The following is a 20,363-nucleotide window of genomic DNA, read 5'->3' as shown; positions in this document are numbered from 1 at the left end:
TTTATGGTACAAAAGTACACAATCTGTCTGACTAAAAGCTTTATTCTTTCTACCGAGGGTTCAGGATGTCCAGATTGGACTCTAACTGAAGTGTAACGTATCTGATACCTCAGAGAGGTAAACAACGGTCGAAATTCTGTTCGTACGGTGGGTGTCTGGGTTAATCCGACATGTGAAAGTGCTCTAATAATCTCAGAGATAATCAATGAGGTCTGCTGAGTTAACAGACGGGCGGAGGAGAAGCTCCCAGAGAGCCTCCGATTAGATCCAACACTCGCATGAGAGGCTGAGTTTAATCAGAGTGAATTAGACACACACAGGAAAACACTGAGGTTATTCTTCCTGATTCAAACTGCTGCCTGGCGACCGACACTCACAGAAACGCACACAAAAAGTAAGAGGGACACACACTGAGACGATGACAGCCAAATGCAGTGATTCACTCAGAGATGAGCAGAATAACAAAGAAGAGTTACACTAAGAAAACTTTACTGCTGCAGAGGTTTTCATACATGCACTACTGAATATTCCACGAAATTCCAGGCTGCCTGCTCCTAAAGTCTGCCTGATCTGGTCATTCACAGACGTGGGCTCACTATGGGAGTCTTTAGCTGTTAAACAGGGGTTGGTTTAGACAAGGCGTGACATAAAAAAATGAGATGGAAGTGGAAGAACTAGGGCTAAATGACGCTATAATGACAAAATTTGGCTTTCTAACAATAGTATGAGCTTTCCAGGCTGTTTGCAGAAACGTGAGCCCAGTGGCGTATGAAAGTCCGAAGAGGGAAAGGAAGTGAAGAACAGACGTGAGGAATAAGTTAAAATAGAGGGAAGTTAGTTCAATAAAGCTCTATATGGACCTGCACTCTGCCTTATTATGCGACAATTTCTACATACACTGAGTACGATCCCTACACTTAACAAAAAAGTGATTTTTCCCATTTGTAACTCTTTTTCCTGTCACGGATGCAACTGAAATCACAATTTACTTAGTCCTGCAGCCTCCTACTACATTTGTAGCCAGATAAAAAGAGACAGACGTCTCTTGAGGAGTCTTAAACTGTGCCAAGAGGTTAGCTGTGCCCCTTTTAACTGCTTTTCTCCCTTGTTTTGCCACAAGCACATTTTTAATTGAGGCGTTGATATACTATGTTGCAATTAAACCTTGTAGGGTAAGACAGTGGGGGGTCTGGACCGCCTTGGGGGTCGAGAGACACTAAGAGGGGGTCGCCAGATGCCTTAAAAAAAACTAAGAATTTTTCTTAAATGATTTGAAATTGTGTATTTTATTCTACTTTTACTGCTGTAAAAGTAAGCCTGCAGACAGACTTGGCTGGGCCCCTGACAAACCCAAAACTCAAACTATTACTGGGTTCTGATGCTAAAAGTATTATTTATGCCACTTTGCCCGCCCAATTTTGCCTCTATTATTTGCCTCTATACATCAATTTTTGCACATTTTGGACACATTTTTGCCTCTATTTACCCGCTCCTTACAACAATTCGCCAAATTTTAATGTTTTTTCATCATTTTTTCCCACCAATTTTTTCCAATGTTAACACATTTTTACCACTTTGAACCCATTTTTGTCCATTTTAAACCCTTTCCACCTATTTTTCTGCCTGTTTATGCCACTTCTAAACCAATTATTTGCACTTTATGACTATTAATGTCCCTGATGACTCATTTTGCCACCATTAACCCCTATTTGTACATTTTAACCACATTATACTATTTGTTATGCCCATTTCTACCAATTTCCTGCCTCAGTTAACCAGTTTTTGCCAGTTCAAACCATCTTTTCCCACTTTCAAATCCCATTTGACCAAATTTTCCACCCATTTTTGCCATTATGTGCTCATTTTTTCAAAATCCCATTTTACCACCTTTCTGCCAATTTTTGCCACTTTAACCCATTATGATTCTGTTTTTTTAGAAAAAAGGATCTAAATCTTTCAGATGGCTATATCTCACGTCAAAAATGAATAAAAGAAGACGTTTGTTCCTTTGATAACAGCGGTTATTATTCAGACCAATATAAAATATGGTTATCACGGCTTAACTTTAGAGTGGACCAGGATTTTGCTGACCTCCATGGGCCCAAATTTTGGCTTGGAAAGGCGCTACACATTTAAGGAGACCCATCATGAGCCTTGAACATTTTGAATGAGGCAACAATCTCTGGTAGCGTGACTGTCACTCAGTAGGAAGAGTCTGTCATCTCACAATCAGAAGGTTCGATCCAGGTTGATGTGTTTCTCCCACTGCTTCGTCTGTGGGTGCATATGACTGGAATTAGCTAATACTGATGGTCAATTTTCCATAGCAGCCTCTGCCCTGAGTGAATGACGTAAAAAGGTATGAATGGGCAGGTGTGACCTGTGCTTTGAGCGGCCAGATGGCTAGAAAAGCACGATACAAGCTCAAGTCTGTTTACCATTTACCTGGTGTTTACTGCAGTATAAAGGTGTGCATCAGATGGAAACATCGGCACATCGTATATCAACAAAAATCCAATATGATACACCCCTAGACATGATGTCATCTGCAAGCAACCTAGGTAATCTCACCTAAACATGCTTGTTCTTTAAATTTGGACCCATTTATATGTATAAAGCTTTCAATAATGGGTCAAATGTAAAGCATCAACCACCTCTTCAAGTCTCATTACTCCTGGAAGGTCCCAACTTGTATTAGATTTCTTCAGATTTGTTGACACTGCAGTTTTTCTCCTTCTCTGATAAAACAGACCAACCACTCCTCCTCCTCCTCAGCAAACAAAGAGATCTAATGAATGAAAACAGGAAGCTGATTAAAGAAAAGAAGCAGCACTGTCTTTAATCAAAGCAAACAATGAGGAGTGAGCATCAGGCTGCGTTCACCGTCAGCAGCTCCCTCCTTTCAGAGAGGAAACAAAAAGTGTTCATGAGGAGCCCACCAACTCAGAGAGGCTTAACAATGGCTGCCCCCCAACAACCCCCCACCAGCAGCCTCTCTAAAGGAGAGACGAGGAGCCGAGGCTCCGACAGCCAGACCTTTAAAACATCCTACACAGGAAGCATTCAGATGATCAATAACTTTTAACTCATCGGTTAGACTGCAGTCAGACTCTTTGATCACACTGATAATCTTTACTCTGCCAGAGCTCCTACAGCTGCTGATCGGAGAAAACATGATGTCCATATAGTGTTTGTAAATATAAGAGCTCCATGCTACTCTGAGACTAACTAAGACAAATCTTTATATGTGCAGATTTACAGCCACCACCAATTGTTCCAACTTTGGTATCATTAAATGATTGGATTTCTGAAGGGGATCGGGGCTAATGTTGTAGGTGCACATGGTCTAGCACCACATGTCTGAAAGCTACTCTACAAAGCAGGTAGCACAGGCTCAAAACCAACCTCTCTCCCTGATTTCCTACACAAAAAACTCTCCTGTCAGGCAAAAATAAAATGTTCCAAGGTGCTGGGTATCGGCCGATACCAAGTACTGATCCGATACCCGTGTGAACTTTCTGGATTGTGCAGACTAGCAAGTTATTTTGGACCTAAATTTGACTCAGCACATGGCTCAACAAGAAGAACTGTAAATGTACAGAATCTCTGTGACCCTAAAAATGTTTTTCTGCTGATTATTGAGTTTTACTGCTAAATATTGAAATAACAATAATGCAGGGCTCTGTATCGCAGGCTCTCAAGACAAGACCAAGATTTTGGGGGGTTGAGACCAAGACAAGACCAAGACTTTGGGGGTCAAGACCGAGACAAGACCAATGATTTTTGTGGGTCCAGACCGAGACAAGACCAAGACTTTTGGAGGTCGAGACTGAGACAAGACCAAGACTTTTGGGTGTCAAGACTAAGACAAGACCAATGATCTTTGTGGGTCAAGACCGAGACAAGACCAAGACTTTTGGGGGTCGAGACTGAGACAAGACCAAGACTTTTGGGGGTCAAGACTAAGACAAGACCAAGACTTTGGTGGTCGAGACCGAGACAAGACCAAGACTTTTGGTGGTTGAGACCAAGACAAGACCAAGGCTTTTGGGTGTTGAGACCAAGACAAGACCAATGATTTTTGTGGGTCAAGACCAAGACAAGACCAAGACTTTTGAGGGTCGAAACCGAGTCAAGACCAAGACTTCTGGGGCTCGAGACCGAGACAAGACCAAGACATTTGGGGGTAGAGACTGAGACAAGACCAAGACATTTTGGGGGTCGAAACTGAGACGAGACAAAGACATTTGGGTGTCAAGACTGAGACAAGACCAAGACTTTTGGAGTTCAAGACCGAGACGAGACCAAGACTAAGACAAGCGGGGACCAAGACAAGGCCAAGACTTTTGGGGGGCAAGACCAAGACAACCCATGACTTTTGGCGGTCAAGACTGAGACAAGACCAAGACTTTGGTGGTCGAGACCGAGACAAGACCAAGACATTTGGGGGTAGAGACTGAGACAAGACCAAGTCTTTTGGGGTTCGAGACCAAGACATGGCCAAGACTTTTGGAGGTCAAGACTGAGACGAGACCGAGACTGAGACGAGCGGGGACCAAGACAAGACCAAGACTTTTGGGGGGCGACACCAAGACAACCCAGGACTTTTGGGGGTCAAGACCAAGACAAGACCAAGACTTTTGGTGGTTGAGACCGAGACAAGACCAAGACTTTTGGGGGTCCAGACCAAGACAAGACCAAGACTTTTGGGGGTCCAGACCGAGACAAGACCAAGACTTTTGGGGGTCGAGCCTGAGACAAGACCAAGACTTTTGGGTGTCTAGACCGAGACGAGACCAAGACTTTTGGGGGTTCAGACCGAGACGAGACCAAGACTTTTGGGGGTCCAGACCGAGACAAGACCAAGACTTTTGGGGGTCCAGACCGAGACAAGACCAAGTCTTTTGGGGTTCGAGACCAAGACATGGCCAAGACTTTTGGAGGTCAAGACTGAGACGAGACCGAGACTGAGACGAGCGGGGACCAAGACAAGACCAAGACTTTTGGGGGGCGACACCAAGACAACCCAGGACTTTTGGGGGTCAAGACCAAGACAAGACCAAGACTTTTGGTGGTTGAGACCGAGACAAGACCAAGACTTTTGGGGGTCCAGACCAAGACAAGACCAAGACTTTTGGGGGTCCAGACCGAGACAAGACCAAGACTTTTGGGGGTCGAGCCTGAGACAAGACCAAGACTTTTGGGTGTCTAGACCGAGACGAGACCAAGACTTTTGGGGGTCCAGACCGAGACGAGACCAAGACTTTTGGGGGTCCAGACCGAGACAAGACCAAGACTTTTGGGGGTCCAGACCGAGACAAGACCAAGACTTTTGGGGGTCCAGACCCAGACAAAGCAAATGCTTCTAGTAAATGCTTCTCCTTATTATCCATCAATAAAGTCGAAGAATAGCAGAACAGTGCTGGTCTCAACCGGTCTTGATGGAAAATCCTGAGTTCAGCCTGTCCGAGACGAGACCAAGACTAAGACATTCAGAATGTGGTCTTGAGACCGGTCTCAAGACCAAGAGCGTACTCGGGTACTACGACACTAAAAGACAATGAGGTAAATGCTCTGAGTGGCCGAGTCAAAGCCCAGAACTCAATCCAATAGAGAATTTGTCGCTGGACTTAAAAAGGGCCGACCACGCCTGATCCTCGTGCAACCTGACAGAGCTTTAGCAGTTTCCTAAAGAATGAAGCAAAACAGCCCAAATAAAACCTGTCCATTGTAGAAAGAATGCCAGCTTTCGTTTTTATCACATCTTATTTTGCTATCACAATATTGAACAATATTATCACACATTAGCCATTTCTCTCACATCTTCCAGGCTTAGTTTTAATACGAGCCTCTCTAGTGAATTCGGACGGTTAAAACACCGTTAAAGAGTTTCTGGGTCGTCTCCTGAATCTTTGAAGGTTCGTTTGCATCTTCAGAGCTCCTCAGTCAGCTTGTTTTAGCCTCACGTTGCTCTGAAGTTGTGCTCTGAATGTGTTATGACAGCTCGCTGTGTAAAGCCTGTTATCTCACAGCTTCAGATCCTGGCACATTTTCTCTAAACTGTTTTTTTTCTGATCTCTGGGTTCAGGAACAGGAAGACGCTCTGAGCGGCTGATCCTGATCTGCTTTCACACGCTGGATTTGGTGTTTTTTTCTCTCCCTCTCTGTTGTCCTGTGGTACATAAAGTGTTTGGTCACTGATGCATTTCTCCTTAATGACCTGTTTGGGCTCATTATCCCAGCTGGCACACACAGAAAGGAGTGAAAGTCTCCAACATGGCACAGCACCAGAGCTGGCTCCGTTAGCATCGTTAGCCATGAGCTCCTCTGGCTCCGGATAAAACAAGGAGCTGTGCTACATGCTGAAATCCTCTTCTTAAAGATTTGTACAGATTTTATTCTCACTTCCATCAGTGTCATCAATTTACAGTTTTCTGATCTCATAATAAGACGGCGTCTTCAGGCCGCTATCTCTAATAAACGGTGATTACCACAGTGAGGTGTTGGGATTTAAAACATAATGAAAGAATGACTAAAAAATAAAGAAAGGATGTTTAAAAGGTTGCAACATTCTTAATAAACATTTTCATTGCTTAATCATGATTAATCACCCTGCTATTTTCATTTTTAAAATGTACTAATTTTGCATTTCAAAGCAAATCAAATTAATCAAAGAAGTTTAGACTTTAAACTCAAGTCACACAGACTCGAGAAATTTTCCAAGTCCCTTAGTCCAAACCTCTGGTTTTGGGGTCACGAGACACTGAGACAAGGTCACCAGATGCCTTTAAAAAAATAGAATATTTTTTAGACTTTACACCAATTTTACCAAATGTTAACCCTTTTTTTTTATCACTTTATAACACCAATTTTGCCCACATTAGCATGTTTTTGCCACTTAAAACCCATTTTTGTCTATTTCAATCTTTTTCCATCACCTTTTTCTGCCTGTTTTTGCCACTTCTAAACCAATTTTTGCCACTTTCTGCCTATCTTTGCCTCTGTTGACCCATTATTACCTCTAACCCCTTTTTACACCACTTTTTTGCCCATTTAAACCACAGTTAACCTGTTTTTGCCATTGTATATCATTTTTTCAATCCCATTCCACCTAATTTCCACCATTTTTTTGCACTTTAAAGCCATTTCAGCCACTTTTTAATCCCTTTTACCACTTTTTGTGCACATTTTTGCCACTTTAACCCATTTTTGGTAATTTTTTGCCACTTTAAACTCATTTATGTTTTTTAAAATCAACTTACACTTCCTTTTCACCATTTTTTGCCATTATTAACCAATTTTAGGTATTATAAACTAGAGCTGAATGATTTGGGAAAACAATCTAATTGCAGTTTTTTCCCCAATATTGCAAATGCAATTTGAAATGGGATTATTCCCCAAGGTCTTCATCTAAAGTATTTTCCAACAAACACAGGCAATTAAGCAACCAAATTAGACTTAACAAGGGCTGAATTTAAAAAAAAAATACTTTATTGTGATGACTTTAACTCGTATTGGAGTGATCAGTTTTGTCATTCTCATATTTAATAAGAAAATAGCACAAAAATGATGAAAATAGGATTTTTTTGTGGACTATTCTAAAACAACAGCACGTGAATGATTGCATGATTATGTAATGCATAACATCTCTGCTGCAAAAAAAGTTTTAAACCAGTTTGTTGACTTAAATATCAGGTTAAAGAAATATTGTACCTCCTACGATTTGAAAATTGCAGCAGGCAATATTCTGATTTAATCTAATTTTCAATTAATTGCCCAGCCCCATTATAAAACCATTTAAATTATGTTTTTAACAAAAGTTTTTTCATCAAAAGAAGGCTAAATGAATTAATATGTTTGTTTCTTTGATGAGAGTGATTGTTATTCAGGTCAAATATATATATGGTTTTCACAGCTTAACTTCACAGTGGACCTTGGTTTTGCTGACCTCCATGGGCCCCCAGTCTGGCTGGGTCCCAGAAACCTTCCCCTTTATCCCTGCTTATGGACAGGCTTGTCGGCACACGACTATTCTTGAATGTTTAAGGCTGTTCACCCACCTTCAGGTACAGCTGGGGTTGAGAACCACTGGTCTATTCGATGTTACATTCAAGTATCAATTAGCTCAATAATTCCTCCTGTAGAAACTGTTGTCCCCTTTGGCTGCTGGATGCTGCAGCACCTAAATCTCCTGTAGCAGTGCACTCCACGTTAAATAATGGCAAACTTTAGACTGAACTCTTCTTTTAGGGACAATAACCTTCAGAGCACTCTGACAGAAACTGAGTCCTCGTCACAATGCTGATGAATACAGCTGAATCTGAGAGGTGCTCTCTACTCTACTCTAAATGGTGGAGACCTTCCTGAGAGACAAAGTTGTCTAAATGCTCAGACTCTGTTCTTCATGGAAAAGATGTTTAAGACATTTCTGACTTTAGTAGGAGAGTCAGTGAGAGGTTTGTCTCTCTAAAGGAGGAAGCATCCCTCCACTAACCAACATTTCTGACCCAGAGAAGAGAGCTGCTGAGAGTTTTCGTAAAGATGAAGGAGTCCAACCAAGAATCAGCTGATAGAAACACATCCAAGGTCTCTCACCATAATAATTCTGTCAGTAGTTGTCCCCAGACTCATTTGTCAAAGTAGCTTTAACTAAATGCATGTTCACTAACATGCTGCATGTCTGACTGAATACTCTCTTGTGTATCCTGATGAGTTTTGAAAAGTATTATTAGCTTGATTTCAAGTTAGAATAAAATGATTGTTGTATGTTAAACTGCAGGGAAGAATTGTTGTTTTTATACTTTCCATTTTTGACTTTAAAAACTGACCATTTGCCATGTAGTTGAACAGATTTAGGACAGCTGCCACTGACTTACACTGGTTATAATTATTTCATATCAGTGTAATCCAAACTGTGGCTCCTGGGCCAACTGAGACCCTAGACAAATATCAGCATTAGATCATGCAGGACACAGAAGTCACAAGACCAGTGGTGATCAGCTGACGACCAGCTGATTACAATTACCATCTCCCGGCTCTCACAGCCAATCACAGCTCTTGCTTCTGAGGTGCTCCATTTAAATATGGCGCCCGTCTCACTAATCCCTGCTGCATCAATGCTGATAACACCACACTGCTGCTGGCAGAGCTTCACTTCCTCCACCCCAGCCTCCTCATTTATAGTGTAAACATATTGGAGCGCCCTCATATTCAGTTTCACGCTACTGCAGAGGAAATTTCTGCTGACCTAATTAACTCAAGCTCTTCTCAGCTGACCAGAAAAAGGTTTGTTTTGTCTTTGATCAAACTAGAGAAAAGTACTGATACTGGTCTTAATCTGGGTTCAGATCAATGAGAAGAATGGATGAGTGTATCAATATCATTTAAAATTAACATTTAACCCTTAGAGGTCACATGGTCATGGATCCCTTTTTAAATCACGTGGTAACGTTAAACCTTAGGTCGTAGACACTTCATTGTTTTTTATCTGAAAGCTCTCCATTGTGCCTTTCTGATCATGTTCTCCATACATTCGTAGCTCTTACAGAACATTTTATAGTGAGCCCTGAACTTGGCTGACTTTCTAGGGTCTCTGAGGACGGTGTTGTCGTGAATGACAAGAAGTGACAAGTGTATAAAAATGTTGATAACTTTTGAACCATAAGTCATAGACACTTACTCTTTTTTCCTCTGAAAGCTGACTTTATTGTTCGTTTGCTACCCTCGATGACTCCGTAGCTCTGAAGTACGCTGTTCTAGTTAGCCCGGAACTTTTTTTTGTGTCCCCAAAACATGGGAGAACAATCCTGTGCAAAGAAAAGGCTTAGTCACTGTTTTCTGTGTGTTATAAATAAAAATCTCTGAGTTTCAAGTCCCGATCCGTTTTTTTCTTTTGCATTTAGAGTCCTATAAGTTTTTTTAAAAATTCAAGTGACATTACTGTAGTAGATATATTCTAGGGCTGAACGATATGCAAAAATAATCTAATTGCAATTTGAAATGTGATTATTTAGGTTCCTCATTTTTTCTGTTGTTCAACAAACATGAGCAAGAAATCATTCTGTATTATAACAAGTACAAAACTAGATAAGTTCAACCAGGGCTAAATTTAGAATTAAAATATCTTACTGCCATTTTGGCTCATATAGAAATTTTCATATCAATTGCTTTATTGAAGGGGATGATCATTTCTCATATGATTCACATTTTGATGAAGAAAAATAAATGCATGAGCAAGAAAAGTGAGATTTTTGTAAAAAATAAAAAAAAAATACTTGAAGGTTTGAAAAACCTATAAAGTAATGATACTCAACATGTGCCTCTAGAGCCACATGTGGTTCTTTTATGTCTTCATTTTAAATGTTATTCCCCCAGAAACCCTTAAATAAGGGAAACTTTTTTGCCCTATTTCACCATTTTCCCCTGTTTTCACCCATTTAAGCAACGTTTTACCTTTGAAAACCACTTTTGTCCTACTTTTTTGCCACTTTTATCACATTTTTGGCAATTAGGGCTATCTTTGCCATTTAATACCATTTTTTCCCTACTTTTTTGCCCATTTTGACACTTTTTTTTGCCACTTTTATCCCATTTTTGCCCTTTTCACCCTTTTTTCTCTGCATTTTCACCCATTTAAGCCACTTATTGTCATTAAATACCACTTTTTTCCATGTTTTTGCCCATTTTAGCCAATCTTGACTGCTTTTTTTCCCATTTTAGTCACTTTTCACTCATTTTTTTGTCACTTCTCATCCATTTTTGCTACTTTCTGACCCTTTTTCCACTTTTCCTCCCAATTTTTACCCATTTTGGTTGCTTTTTGACCATTTTTACCACCTTTAAGTTATGTCTCTTGCTACTTCAAGCTGTTTTTGCCACTTTTCACGACTTAGATTGTGGCTCTTGCAAAGGTATTTTTCAACTATTTGGCTCTTCGGTTGAGCAGGGTTGAGTAACACTGGTATATAGTTCTAAAAAAAGAAAAAAAGATTGTATCAAACTGGTATTTTGACACTTTTCAGGTTAAAGAAATATTGCACTGTCTGCGATTTGAATACTGCAGCATGCCATATTGCGATTTTATCTAATTTGCAATTAATTGCCCAGCCCTAATATATTCTTAAAGCCTAGGTTGTCCGAAAAAAACGATGTATAGAGCTTGACTGTGCACCACAGGGTTGATGTTTTACAAGCTTTAAAAAGTCCAGATGAGACATGATAGGGAAAAAAATAGCTGTGAGCTCTGAGGGTTAAGGTCATGTTTCTTCAACTCATTTACTTAATTACAACATGTGCATTAAATACACAACTTTAACCACTGAAAACTTCAACAAACAAGCAACAAAAGGCTTGTATGGCCACATGATTAAAGCTATGGGCAAAACAAGGGCAGCACAGTATGTGGTACAGTAATCACTTAATCTTGATGATCTTGTTTTAATGATTGTGGGAAGACAAAAACATCATGACTGAAATTGAGACAGCTCTACCGCAGATAATCCTGCTTCAAGCACTCTATTGCATCCTCATAAATAAAATTAGAAATGTGTTCTATAATTCCCTTTTTGCTCCTTAAAATGCAGATGGCGTGTAATAGAACATTTTACAGCGTGGTGATCCTGAGGCTGAAACAGAACATGGAACAATAATTCCATTTTCTCTCAGGTTTCAGTGACAGAGAGACAGGAGTAGAAGGCTCTGATATGAATCACCGCTGTGGATGATATAAAAAAGAGGAAATTGAAAACTGAAAGCATCAGATAAAAGTGAACACATCGTAGTGTCACAGTCTGAGCGTGTGCGGAAAAGGACTGACACTCAGAGAAAGAACGAGTAAAAGAAAAAACACAGTAACTAAACATTTGTTCACTGAACGTCAGAATCCACCCGTCAGACTTCTCTTTATCTCTGAGAATAAAGAACCATGCTGAAGAGATGAGGCTGTGCTTCATTTTTAGTCATTGTCACTCGCTTTCAGACAGAGTGAAGAGGCTTGCCTGCAATTTTTGGTTATTAAAGGCATTAATTACCCAACATTTGGTGTCTAGACTTCTTTTGTTGTCCCTGTGGTTTAAAATGGATATCAACATTGTTTATTTTTTTTCTAGAATCACATCAAAGTGTAAAATTCTAGGATGGTCAAAGATGCAACTATTGTAGAAAATTAGAGCCAATCTAATGTTTTAGTGGCACTTTCTTTGTAAACGACCATGACAAAAGATCAGAGTTTGTCCAATAGATGACTTTCTACTCAAAAAAACAGCTGCTGATATCTGTTCATGCCACATTTCTAGATGACAGATGTTTGTCATCAGGGCGATATGTACAACCAATAAAGAGCACTATTTATAGCCAAAATAAGTCAATATTTACAAATGACACTGGCAATAATTACAGCTGAAAAAGGCCTGTATACAACCATTAAAGGCCAATATCAACAGCCAATACAGGCAAAATTGAAAGCCAATACAGGGTAATATTAACGGCCAATACAGGCCAATATTAACAGCTAATACAGGGTAATATTCACAGCTATTATAGGCCAATATTAACAGCCAATACAGGTCAATATTAACAGCCAATACAGGCCAAAATTAACAGCCAATACAGACCAATATTAACAGCAAAAACAGGCCTATATTAACAGCCGATACAGGCCAATATTAACAGCCGATACAGGCCAATATTAACAGCCAATACAGGCCAGTATTAACAGCCAATACAGGCCAATATTAACAGCCGATACAGACCAATATTAACAGCAAAAACAGGCCAATATTAACAGCCAAAACAGGCCAATATTAACAGCCAATACAGACCAATATTAACAGCAAAAACAGGCCAATATTAACAGCCAAAACAGGCCAATATTAACAGCCAAAACAGGCCAATATTAACAGCCAATACAGACCAATATTAACAGCAAAAACAGGCCAATATTAACAGCCAAAACAGGCCTATATTAACAGCCAAAACAGGCCAATATTAACAGCCAAAACAGGCCAATATTAACAGCCGATACAGGCCAGTATTAACAGCCAATACAGGCCAATATTAACAGCCAATACAGGCCAATATTAACAGCCAAAACAGGCCAATATTAACAGCAAAAACAGGCCAATATTAACAGCAAAAACAGGCCTAAATTAACAGCAAAAACAGGCCTAAATTAACAGCCGATACAGGCCAATATTAACAGCCAATACAGGCCAGTATTAACAGCCAATACAGGCCAATATTAACAGCCAAAACAGGCCAATATTAACAGCAAAAACAGGCCAATATTAACAGCCAATACAGGCAAAATTGAAAGCCAATACAGGCCAATATTAACAGCCAAAACAGGCCTTTATTAACAGCCAATACAGGCCAATATTAACAGCCAAAACAGGCCAATATTTATAGCCAAAACAGGCCAATATAAACAGCCAACACATGCCAATATTAACTGCCAAAACAGGCCAATATTAACAGCCAAAAGCGGTCAATATTAATAGCCAATACTAGCCAATATTAACAGCCAAAACAGGCCAATATTAACAGCTAATACAGGCAAATATTTACAGCCAATTCAGGCCAATATTAACAGCCAATACAGGCAAATATTTACAGCCAATTCAGGCCAATATTAACAGCCAATACAGGCCAGTATTAACAGCCAATACAGGCAAATATATATGGCCAATACAGGTCAATATTAACAGCCAATACAGGCAAATATTCACAGCTATCATATGCCAATATCTACAACCAATACAGGCCATCATTTACAGCTTGTATAGGGCAGTGTTTAGAGCTTATATAGGCTGCAATTTGCAGCCCATATTGGACAGTATATACAGCCAATATAGGCCAACATTTACTGCTAACATGGGCCAATATTTACTTCTGATATAAGCAGAGATATACAGCCAATATAGGCCAATATTTACATTACATATATAGGTCCATATGTACAGCAAATTCAGGCCAATATAGGCAAACATCAACAGCCAATATTTGCAACCAACATAGTCAAATATTAACAATTGTTACAGGCAGATATATACAGGGTATAGAGAACCATATTTACTGTTAATATATGCCAGTATTTAAAAATGATTTTTCTGCAGTAGATACAGACCAGTATTCAACATGATGTAGCCCATATTAACAGCCAACAGAGGATGATGTAGGTTCATACACACCTTTGATATCAGTTGATATTTTCAGTTGATAAAGCCAGTCTTAAAACAGGCCAATATTAACAGCCTAAAGAGTCAATATCAAGAGTTGATATAGCCACTATTTACAGCCAATAAAGGCTGATTTTTACAGCACATGTGACCAGATTTCAAAGTTGATTTTGCCAATATTTACAGATTTTATAGGCTGATGTTTACTGTATTTATCAAAATGATCATCATTTAAAGCCAACACTGGCCTTTGTTTAGCCAATATAGGCTCATATTTACAGTTTATATCAGTAATAAATATCTGGAGACATTTCTATATCTGCAGATAGTGAGAATTGACTTTTAAAGTGAATAATACCTGCTGATATGGACATCATGCTATTAAATGTTCATCCCTACAATAAACTAAGGTTGTCAAAATGTCTGATTTATAGACTTTCATGTGTTTTAAGCTGTACAGTAGCTGTTATAACAAACGATAGTACTAAATGGATCAAAGCTAAAAAAGCAAAGATCTTCAGTCCTTTTTTTTAACCCTAAGCTTCTTCATATGGTCTAAATGGGACAAAACATTGGCAGCTCTCCATGGATTGTGCAATTTGGACATTTTTAAAGAAACTGCTTTAGATTTGTCCTCATTGGAGACAAGAAATTACCCAGAATTTGGTGTATATGGCTTAAAGCTGTCACATCAGATAGGTATGGATATTGTTTTTTCTAGAATCATATCCTGGTTAAAATCGTTGGTACTGTGACGACCCTGCTATAACTGTGTTCAAATTAAATGGAAACTGGGTTATTTTTAGTCACTTTTTGGCCACAAAAAGTAAACTGTGTGAAAATGCATCCAGTGCAGCAGTTATGATATTATGAGAGCTATATTTATCACAAAGGAGCTGATGTTGGTTTACATGAGAGAAACAGAAATACTGAGACAGAGCAGAAGGACCTCCATCACACCTGTGCAGGTAAACGAGACCTTAGATCAGCAGCTGTGGATGAAACCCAGCGTTTGTTCTCCAGACAGAGGAGCTTTCTCTCCGTCTGTGTGATCCTCAGTGATGCTGACAGACATGCAGGGACTCTCTGAGGCTGCAGCCGACTGACCCACTTTCCGCGGGGCCGCTCGAGCTGCTGCCTGCCGCACAAACCGACCCGCGGTGCCACAACGCGTCCATCTCCCGCCCCACCACCGACCCACACTCGCACACACATAAATCAGCCCTCCAACACGAGCCTCCATCCACGTTTGGAGCGGTTTCACCGAACAAAGCCTCCCTGCTGCTTCACCGCATCAAGACAGGCGGCAGCAGCGGCGCACACGCTCTCTGTTCAGCCGAATAAAGGCGTCCTTACCTGGGTGAAGCAGAGCAGACACACGGTGGGGATCAGCGGGGAAATCATCGTGTTTGTGTGTCAGACAGTCTCGGTACACTCCGGGTTTTTCCTCTCGGTCTGCTGCGCATCCAAACAATGGCGATTTTTCTGCCGCATCGGAGCGCGATGCTCCGCTGCGCGCACGGATTCAGTCTGCGGTTTGTTTCCGCTCGGCAGCTCTAACTGCTCTCCATCATCATCTTCATCTTCCTCATTAGACTCATTTATATCCTGTCGTTCAGTTCGAAGCGCCGGAAGAAGCAGACCCGCGGTGTTTCGGAGGAATGAGGCCGGGCTCCGGCGCCCATGCCGCGGCCTGGAGACGAGCAGGAGGTCGGTGTCGGTCAGCGGGATGGTGCTGCTGCTGTCGCCCCGCCCTGCACTCCGGAGGCTGCATGGAGACACTCACAGGTCCTCCCCCTCATTCTCCTCACCCCCCTCCCCCTCCTCCTCCTCCTTTTCATCTTCCTCCTCCCCCACTGCCTCCCCCTCATCATCTTCAGATTACAGCATGCAGGAACGTCTTTAAAACGCCATAAAAACAGATTTAATTTCACTTCTGACTTTGTTTTTATCACAGGAATGAATGAAATCAGCCTCTGTGCTCCAGTATGATCTGAAAATAGAATAATTCACGGAGACTTGGGCATAAATTTGAACAAAAGTGGGTTTATTTCACCCCTTATGAATGAAAAAAAAACTTTTTTCTTAGCCCAAGCTGAGATATGAAAACTGCATTCTCTTAATGGTGTGACGTCATGTAAGTGGGCGTAGCAAACATCAGACAGGAGGTTGATCCTGTAATTCATGAGGTGAGGCAAATGAAAGAAGCTTTTACTAGTTTGTATCATGAGGTCATAACAGTGTAAAATGTTAACCCTATCCCAACAAACAGAAACCTCGAGAAGGACTCATGCTGAGTGATGCTAGGCCAGGAAAGCCGTTGTTATCCATAGGCAGGCAGCAATGCTACGGATCCAGGATATACAGATTTATATAGATAAATGACACCTGAAGAGGACATCTTCTGGGTCTTTAGGGGGCACAGCCATTTATGTGGACAAGTGGAAATCTCAAATAGAACCAGACTCATGTTGGACAGGTAGAAACCCTGAGAAGGACCAGACTCATGTTGGACAGGTAGAAACTTTGAGAAGGACCTGACTCATGTTGAACACGCAGAAACCTTGAGGTACCCTTCCTGGGGGGGTATAACCACATAAAAAAGTTTGGTCTAAAACAGGAAATGTAACCCCATTCATTCAATCAAACCCCTGTTAACAAGCTTATCTCAAACGACCTCGCCCAAAAGCAGGAAACCAGGGCAACCCCATGTAGGGATGGAACCTGGTCCGGATAAGCCCGGATAAACAACAGGGAGCTACCACCCTGAGGGCCCACCACCCCCATAAGGGTTGGGTGCAAAGTAAGCTAGGTTACAGATGAAGGTGGGGACCTGGGCATTCTGACCCTCTACTGTGCAGAAAATGGTAGATAGCTCTCTCTGTGTGGGGATTAAGTCTTTGCCCCAGGTGAAGGAGTCTAGGAGTGAGGGTAGAATGGACCGTGAGATTGCCAGATCGGTGCTGGATTAGCAGTATTTCAGACATTGTGTCAGACTGTCGTGATAAAGAGGGAGCTGAGCCAGAAGGCAAAGCGTTCAATTTACTCGTCGCTCTTTGTTCTAACCCTCACCTCTATTCGTGAGCTCTGGGTAGTGACTGAAAGAATGAGATCACAGAAACAAGCGAGGTTTCTCTGGAGGGTGTCTGGACTCAGCTGTAGAGTTAGAGAGAGCAGACAACTAGAGGGACCTCAGAGTAGAGTCGCTGCTCCTTCACGCCGAAAGGGGTCAGCTGAGGTGGTTCAGGCATGTGATCAGGACGCTTCCTGTTGGACTCCCCGTGGAGGTCTTCCAGACATGAGGTCCTGCTTGAGATTTCTGTCTTTTCAACCTGTCTGGTCAGTGATGGACCAAGGATGAAGAATAAAAAAGCAGTGTGACTTTTTTTGTAAATTTTATTTCTGAACATTTTAGTTATTTGAAAACAAAAACACAAAAAACACAGACAAAAACAGACAAATAATCAAAATGTGACTTTTTATTTGACATGGCAAATAATTAAATGTCCCAATATCCCTGAATTTACCCTAAAAATACTTCACACTGACCGCTCCATTCACTGCATTTCTGTACAGTTTTTCACTATAATAAACCCCTTCAGAATAAAGTCGATTACATTCAGTTGTAGGAACAAAATGTGCTCCAACAATAAAATCCTGTGTTAATATTTAATTATGGAGAGTAATAATCTAAAAACATGAATAAAACAAATCAGTAATTCATGTTTCTAATGCTGCAATCATCCACTATGTCTGTTTTTGTATATTAGTCTTTGATTTTTACATCTTTGTTGTTGGATTTAGAGCCTGAAGGGAGTCTGATCCTCTGAAGTGATGTCATGTGTTTGTTCAGGACTTCCACGACTCCAGTCTGCCCCCTGCTGGTGGAGATGGTTTGTTAATTTGTAAGGCTCTGTGTCGTAGAGGACAACAGAAGAACCATCTCAGGAATCATTTATGCTTTTGATTCAATTTTTATTATTTGAAATATTTTTCTAATATTATTATTGATTATTATTAATATATTTATCGCTCAGCATGCTTACACACAAACTCAGACTATTCTTGATCCCCAGCTCCATATGCTGATTTGTTATGTCTGAATTCCTGGTAAAGTTTTTAAGATTGCAACAGGCATAAATACATATTCTAATTAGTTCAGACGCAGTGCTTATCCGCATAGAGTTATGTAAGACGGTGTATCAGGCCTTTAGAGGATTAACTACATCATAATAGTGAGGAAATGGCCGGCTGTGCCTTGAGATCCTATCAAAGAATCACAAACAGGATCAGTGACGAGGGGCGGAGCCAACATGCCACAGAAATGTACTCAATCAGATCATACTATTTAAATTAAAGGAACTTTAGAAAACATGTCTTCTTTTTTATCCTAAATGGCCGCAGAAATAAATCAAAATAACGTCTTTGCTTTTGCTTTGAGTTCAGAATCGTCCGTGTGCTGAGGTCTGAGCTCGCTGCCATGACGACACACCTGACTATTCCACCTCCTTATGACATCATCGTCCTAACACATGAACCCCTGAAACACAGCAGTACCCTCATGCTCTGATACAACTCTATGAACATCCGGCTGGTGGTGGAGACCAAAAACAGAGATAACAGGGATAATACATGTTTTTAGCTGTTGAAGTACTCAGAGCTTCATCAGAGTTCCTCCTTAGATTAGAAACAAGATGTTTAAGGGCTGCACTGCAGCGCAGGGGTTAATGCTGTTGCCCGACTGCCAGAAGGTTCCTGGTGTCCTTCCCGGTCAGGGCTTTTCTGTGCAGAGTTTCCATGTTAACCCCGTGGGTTCTCTTCAGGTACTCTGGCTTGCCTTGTTGCCTTGTTGTCTGTCTCTTATTTCTCAGCCCTGTGATTGAGCGGTGACCAGTCCAGGGTGTACTCCGCCTCTTGCCCAATGACAGCTGGGATAGGCTCCAGCCCCCCCGTGACCTCTAACAGGATAAGCAGTATAGAAGATGGATGGATGTTTAAGATGGTATTTAAATACAAATTACAGCTGTCATGACACCAGAATTTTCCCCAGATAATTAAAACTGCAGGAAAACCCCTAAACTCCACGGACTGGACTGTGCAAAAACGGTCGGTGTGTTTTCTGGCAGATCCAATTCCTGGTTGAAACCAGGCTCAAAAATTAGGAGAAACTCTCATTATTCCATTTTTTTTTGTTTTGACAGAAAATGGGGGGAAAAAACATAAAAAAAAGCTGTTAAAAAAATGGAAAAACATTTTTAGAAAAGCGTTCAATTTTTTTTTCCCCAATTCACTTATTTTGTGAAATCATACAGGAAAGGTGAACATTTCAAAATAAAAGCCCTAATGTCATAATTTAAGCCATCCGAGGCAACATTTACCTGTTTATTTGTTTGTTTTTTCTGTTTTATTATATATTTATTCACCTATTTATTGTGTACACACACTAATAAATAAACATTTCCACCAAACAATACAATCATAAATTGAAAATTAGACTCTTGCTGTGTACATGGATAAGTACCTTCTGCAGTCCAGGCTTATTTATTAATAATAATTTATTTTCTTCTCAATATTTACCATTGCCATTATTTTTGATACACTATATAGAGCAAATAGGCTGAATATTATACTGTATAACACACAAGATATCGATATAGGCTTAAATATTGTTATGAAGGATTTTATTTTGAATGTTCACCTTTCCAAATGGGTCACATGAGTTCCTTTTCCTCAAGTAATTAATTGAAACAAGAAAACAGAGTAATGGAATTGGGAAAAAAAATTGGACACCTTTAAAAAAAAAAAAAGGAAAAAAAAATTAATTTGTTTTTCTGTTTTTGTGACCAAAGTGAAAAATAAGAAAATCGCTTGTTTTGCCATTTATTTTCCCAATTTCTGTTAAAAAAAACCCTAAAAACCAGAATAATTACAGTTTCTCCTGATTTTTGAGTCTGGTTTCAACCAGGAAATGGATCTGCCAGAAAATACACCTACCAAAAAACACTGCAACATTTGTAATGCTCCAACATAAGCATACAGCAGGCATCCTGCCTGCTCAGACTGGAGTTCCAGCTCTGTTTGCACATCATCACTTATCATCCTTGTGTGGATTTTTCCTGGAAGTTCTGTATCATATCTAACTCTTATCAAACTTAGAGTTTTATAACATTAATCACATGTCATATTTTG

At 40.4% G+C, this 20,363-nt stretch overlaps 1 protein-coding gene across 3 annotated transcripts in view; it reads right to left on the bottom strand.

Annotated features, from left to right (window-relative positions):
* The window catches only part of ptpro (protein tyrosine phosphatase receptor type O), a 67,976-nt gene extending 52,095 nt beyond the window's left edge, over positions 1-15,881 (bottom strand). For 2 of the 3 annotated variants that reach the window (XM_041780843.1, XM_041780844.1), the window contains exon 1: positions 15,531-15,881. In XM_041780843.1, the coding sequence (XP_041636777.1) occupies positions 15,531-15,578 (48 nt within the window). In that variant the 5' untranslated portion in view covers positions 15,579-15,881. The remainder of the gene's footprint in view (positions 1-15,530) is intronic. The other variant, XM_041780845.1, reaches the window with a different exon arrangement.
* Between the last annotated feature and the right edge of the window lie 4,482 nt (positions 15,882-20,363).

Source organism: Cheilinus undulatus, linkage group 23 (assembly GCF_018320785.1).
Source record: "Cheilinus undulatus linkage group 23, ASM1832078v1, whole genome shotgun sequence".
NCBI classification, from domain to species: Eukaryota; Metazoa; Chordata; class Actinopteri; order Labriformes; family Labridae; genus Cheilinus; species Cheilinus undulatus.
The sequence above is the reverse complement of the archived record's forward strand: the minus strand, read 5'-3'. Positions and strand labels throughout refer to the sequence as shown.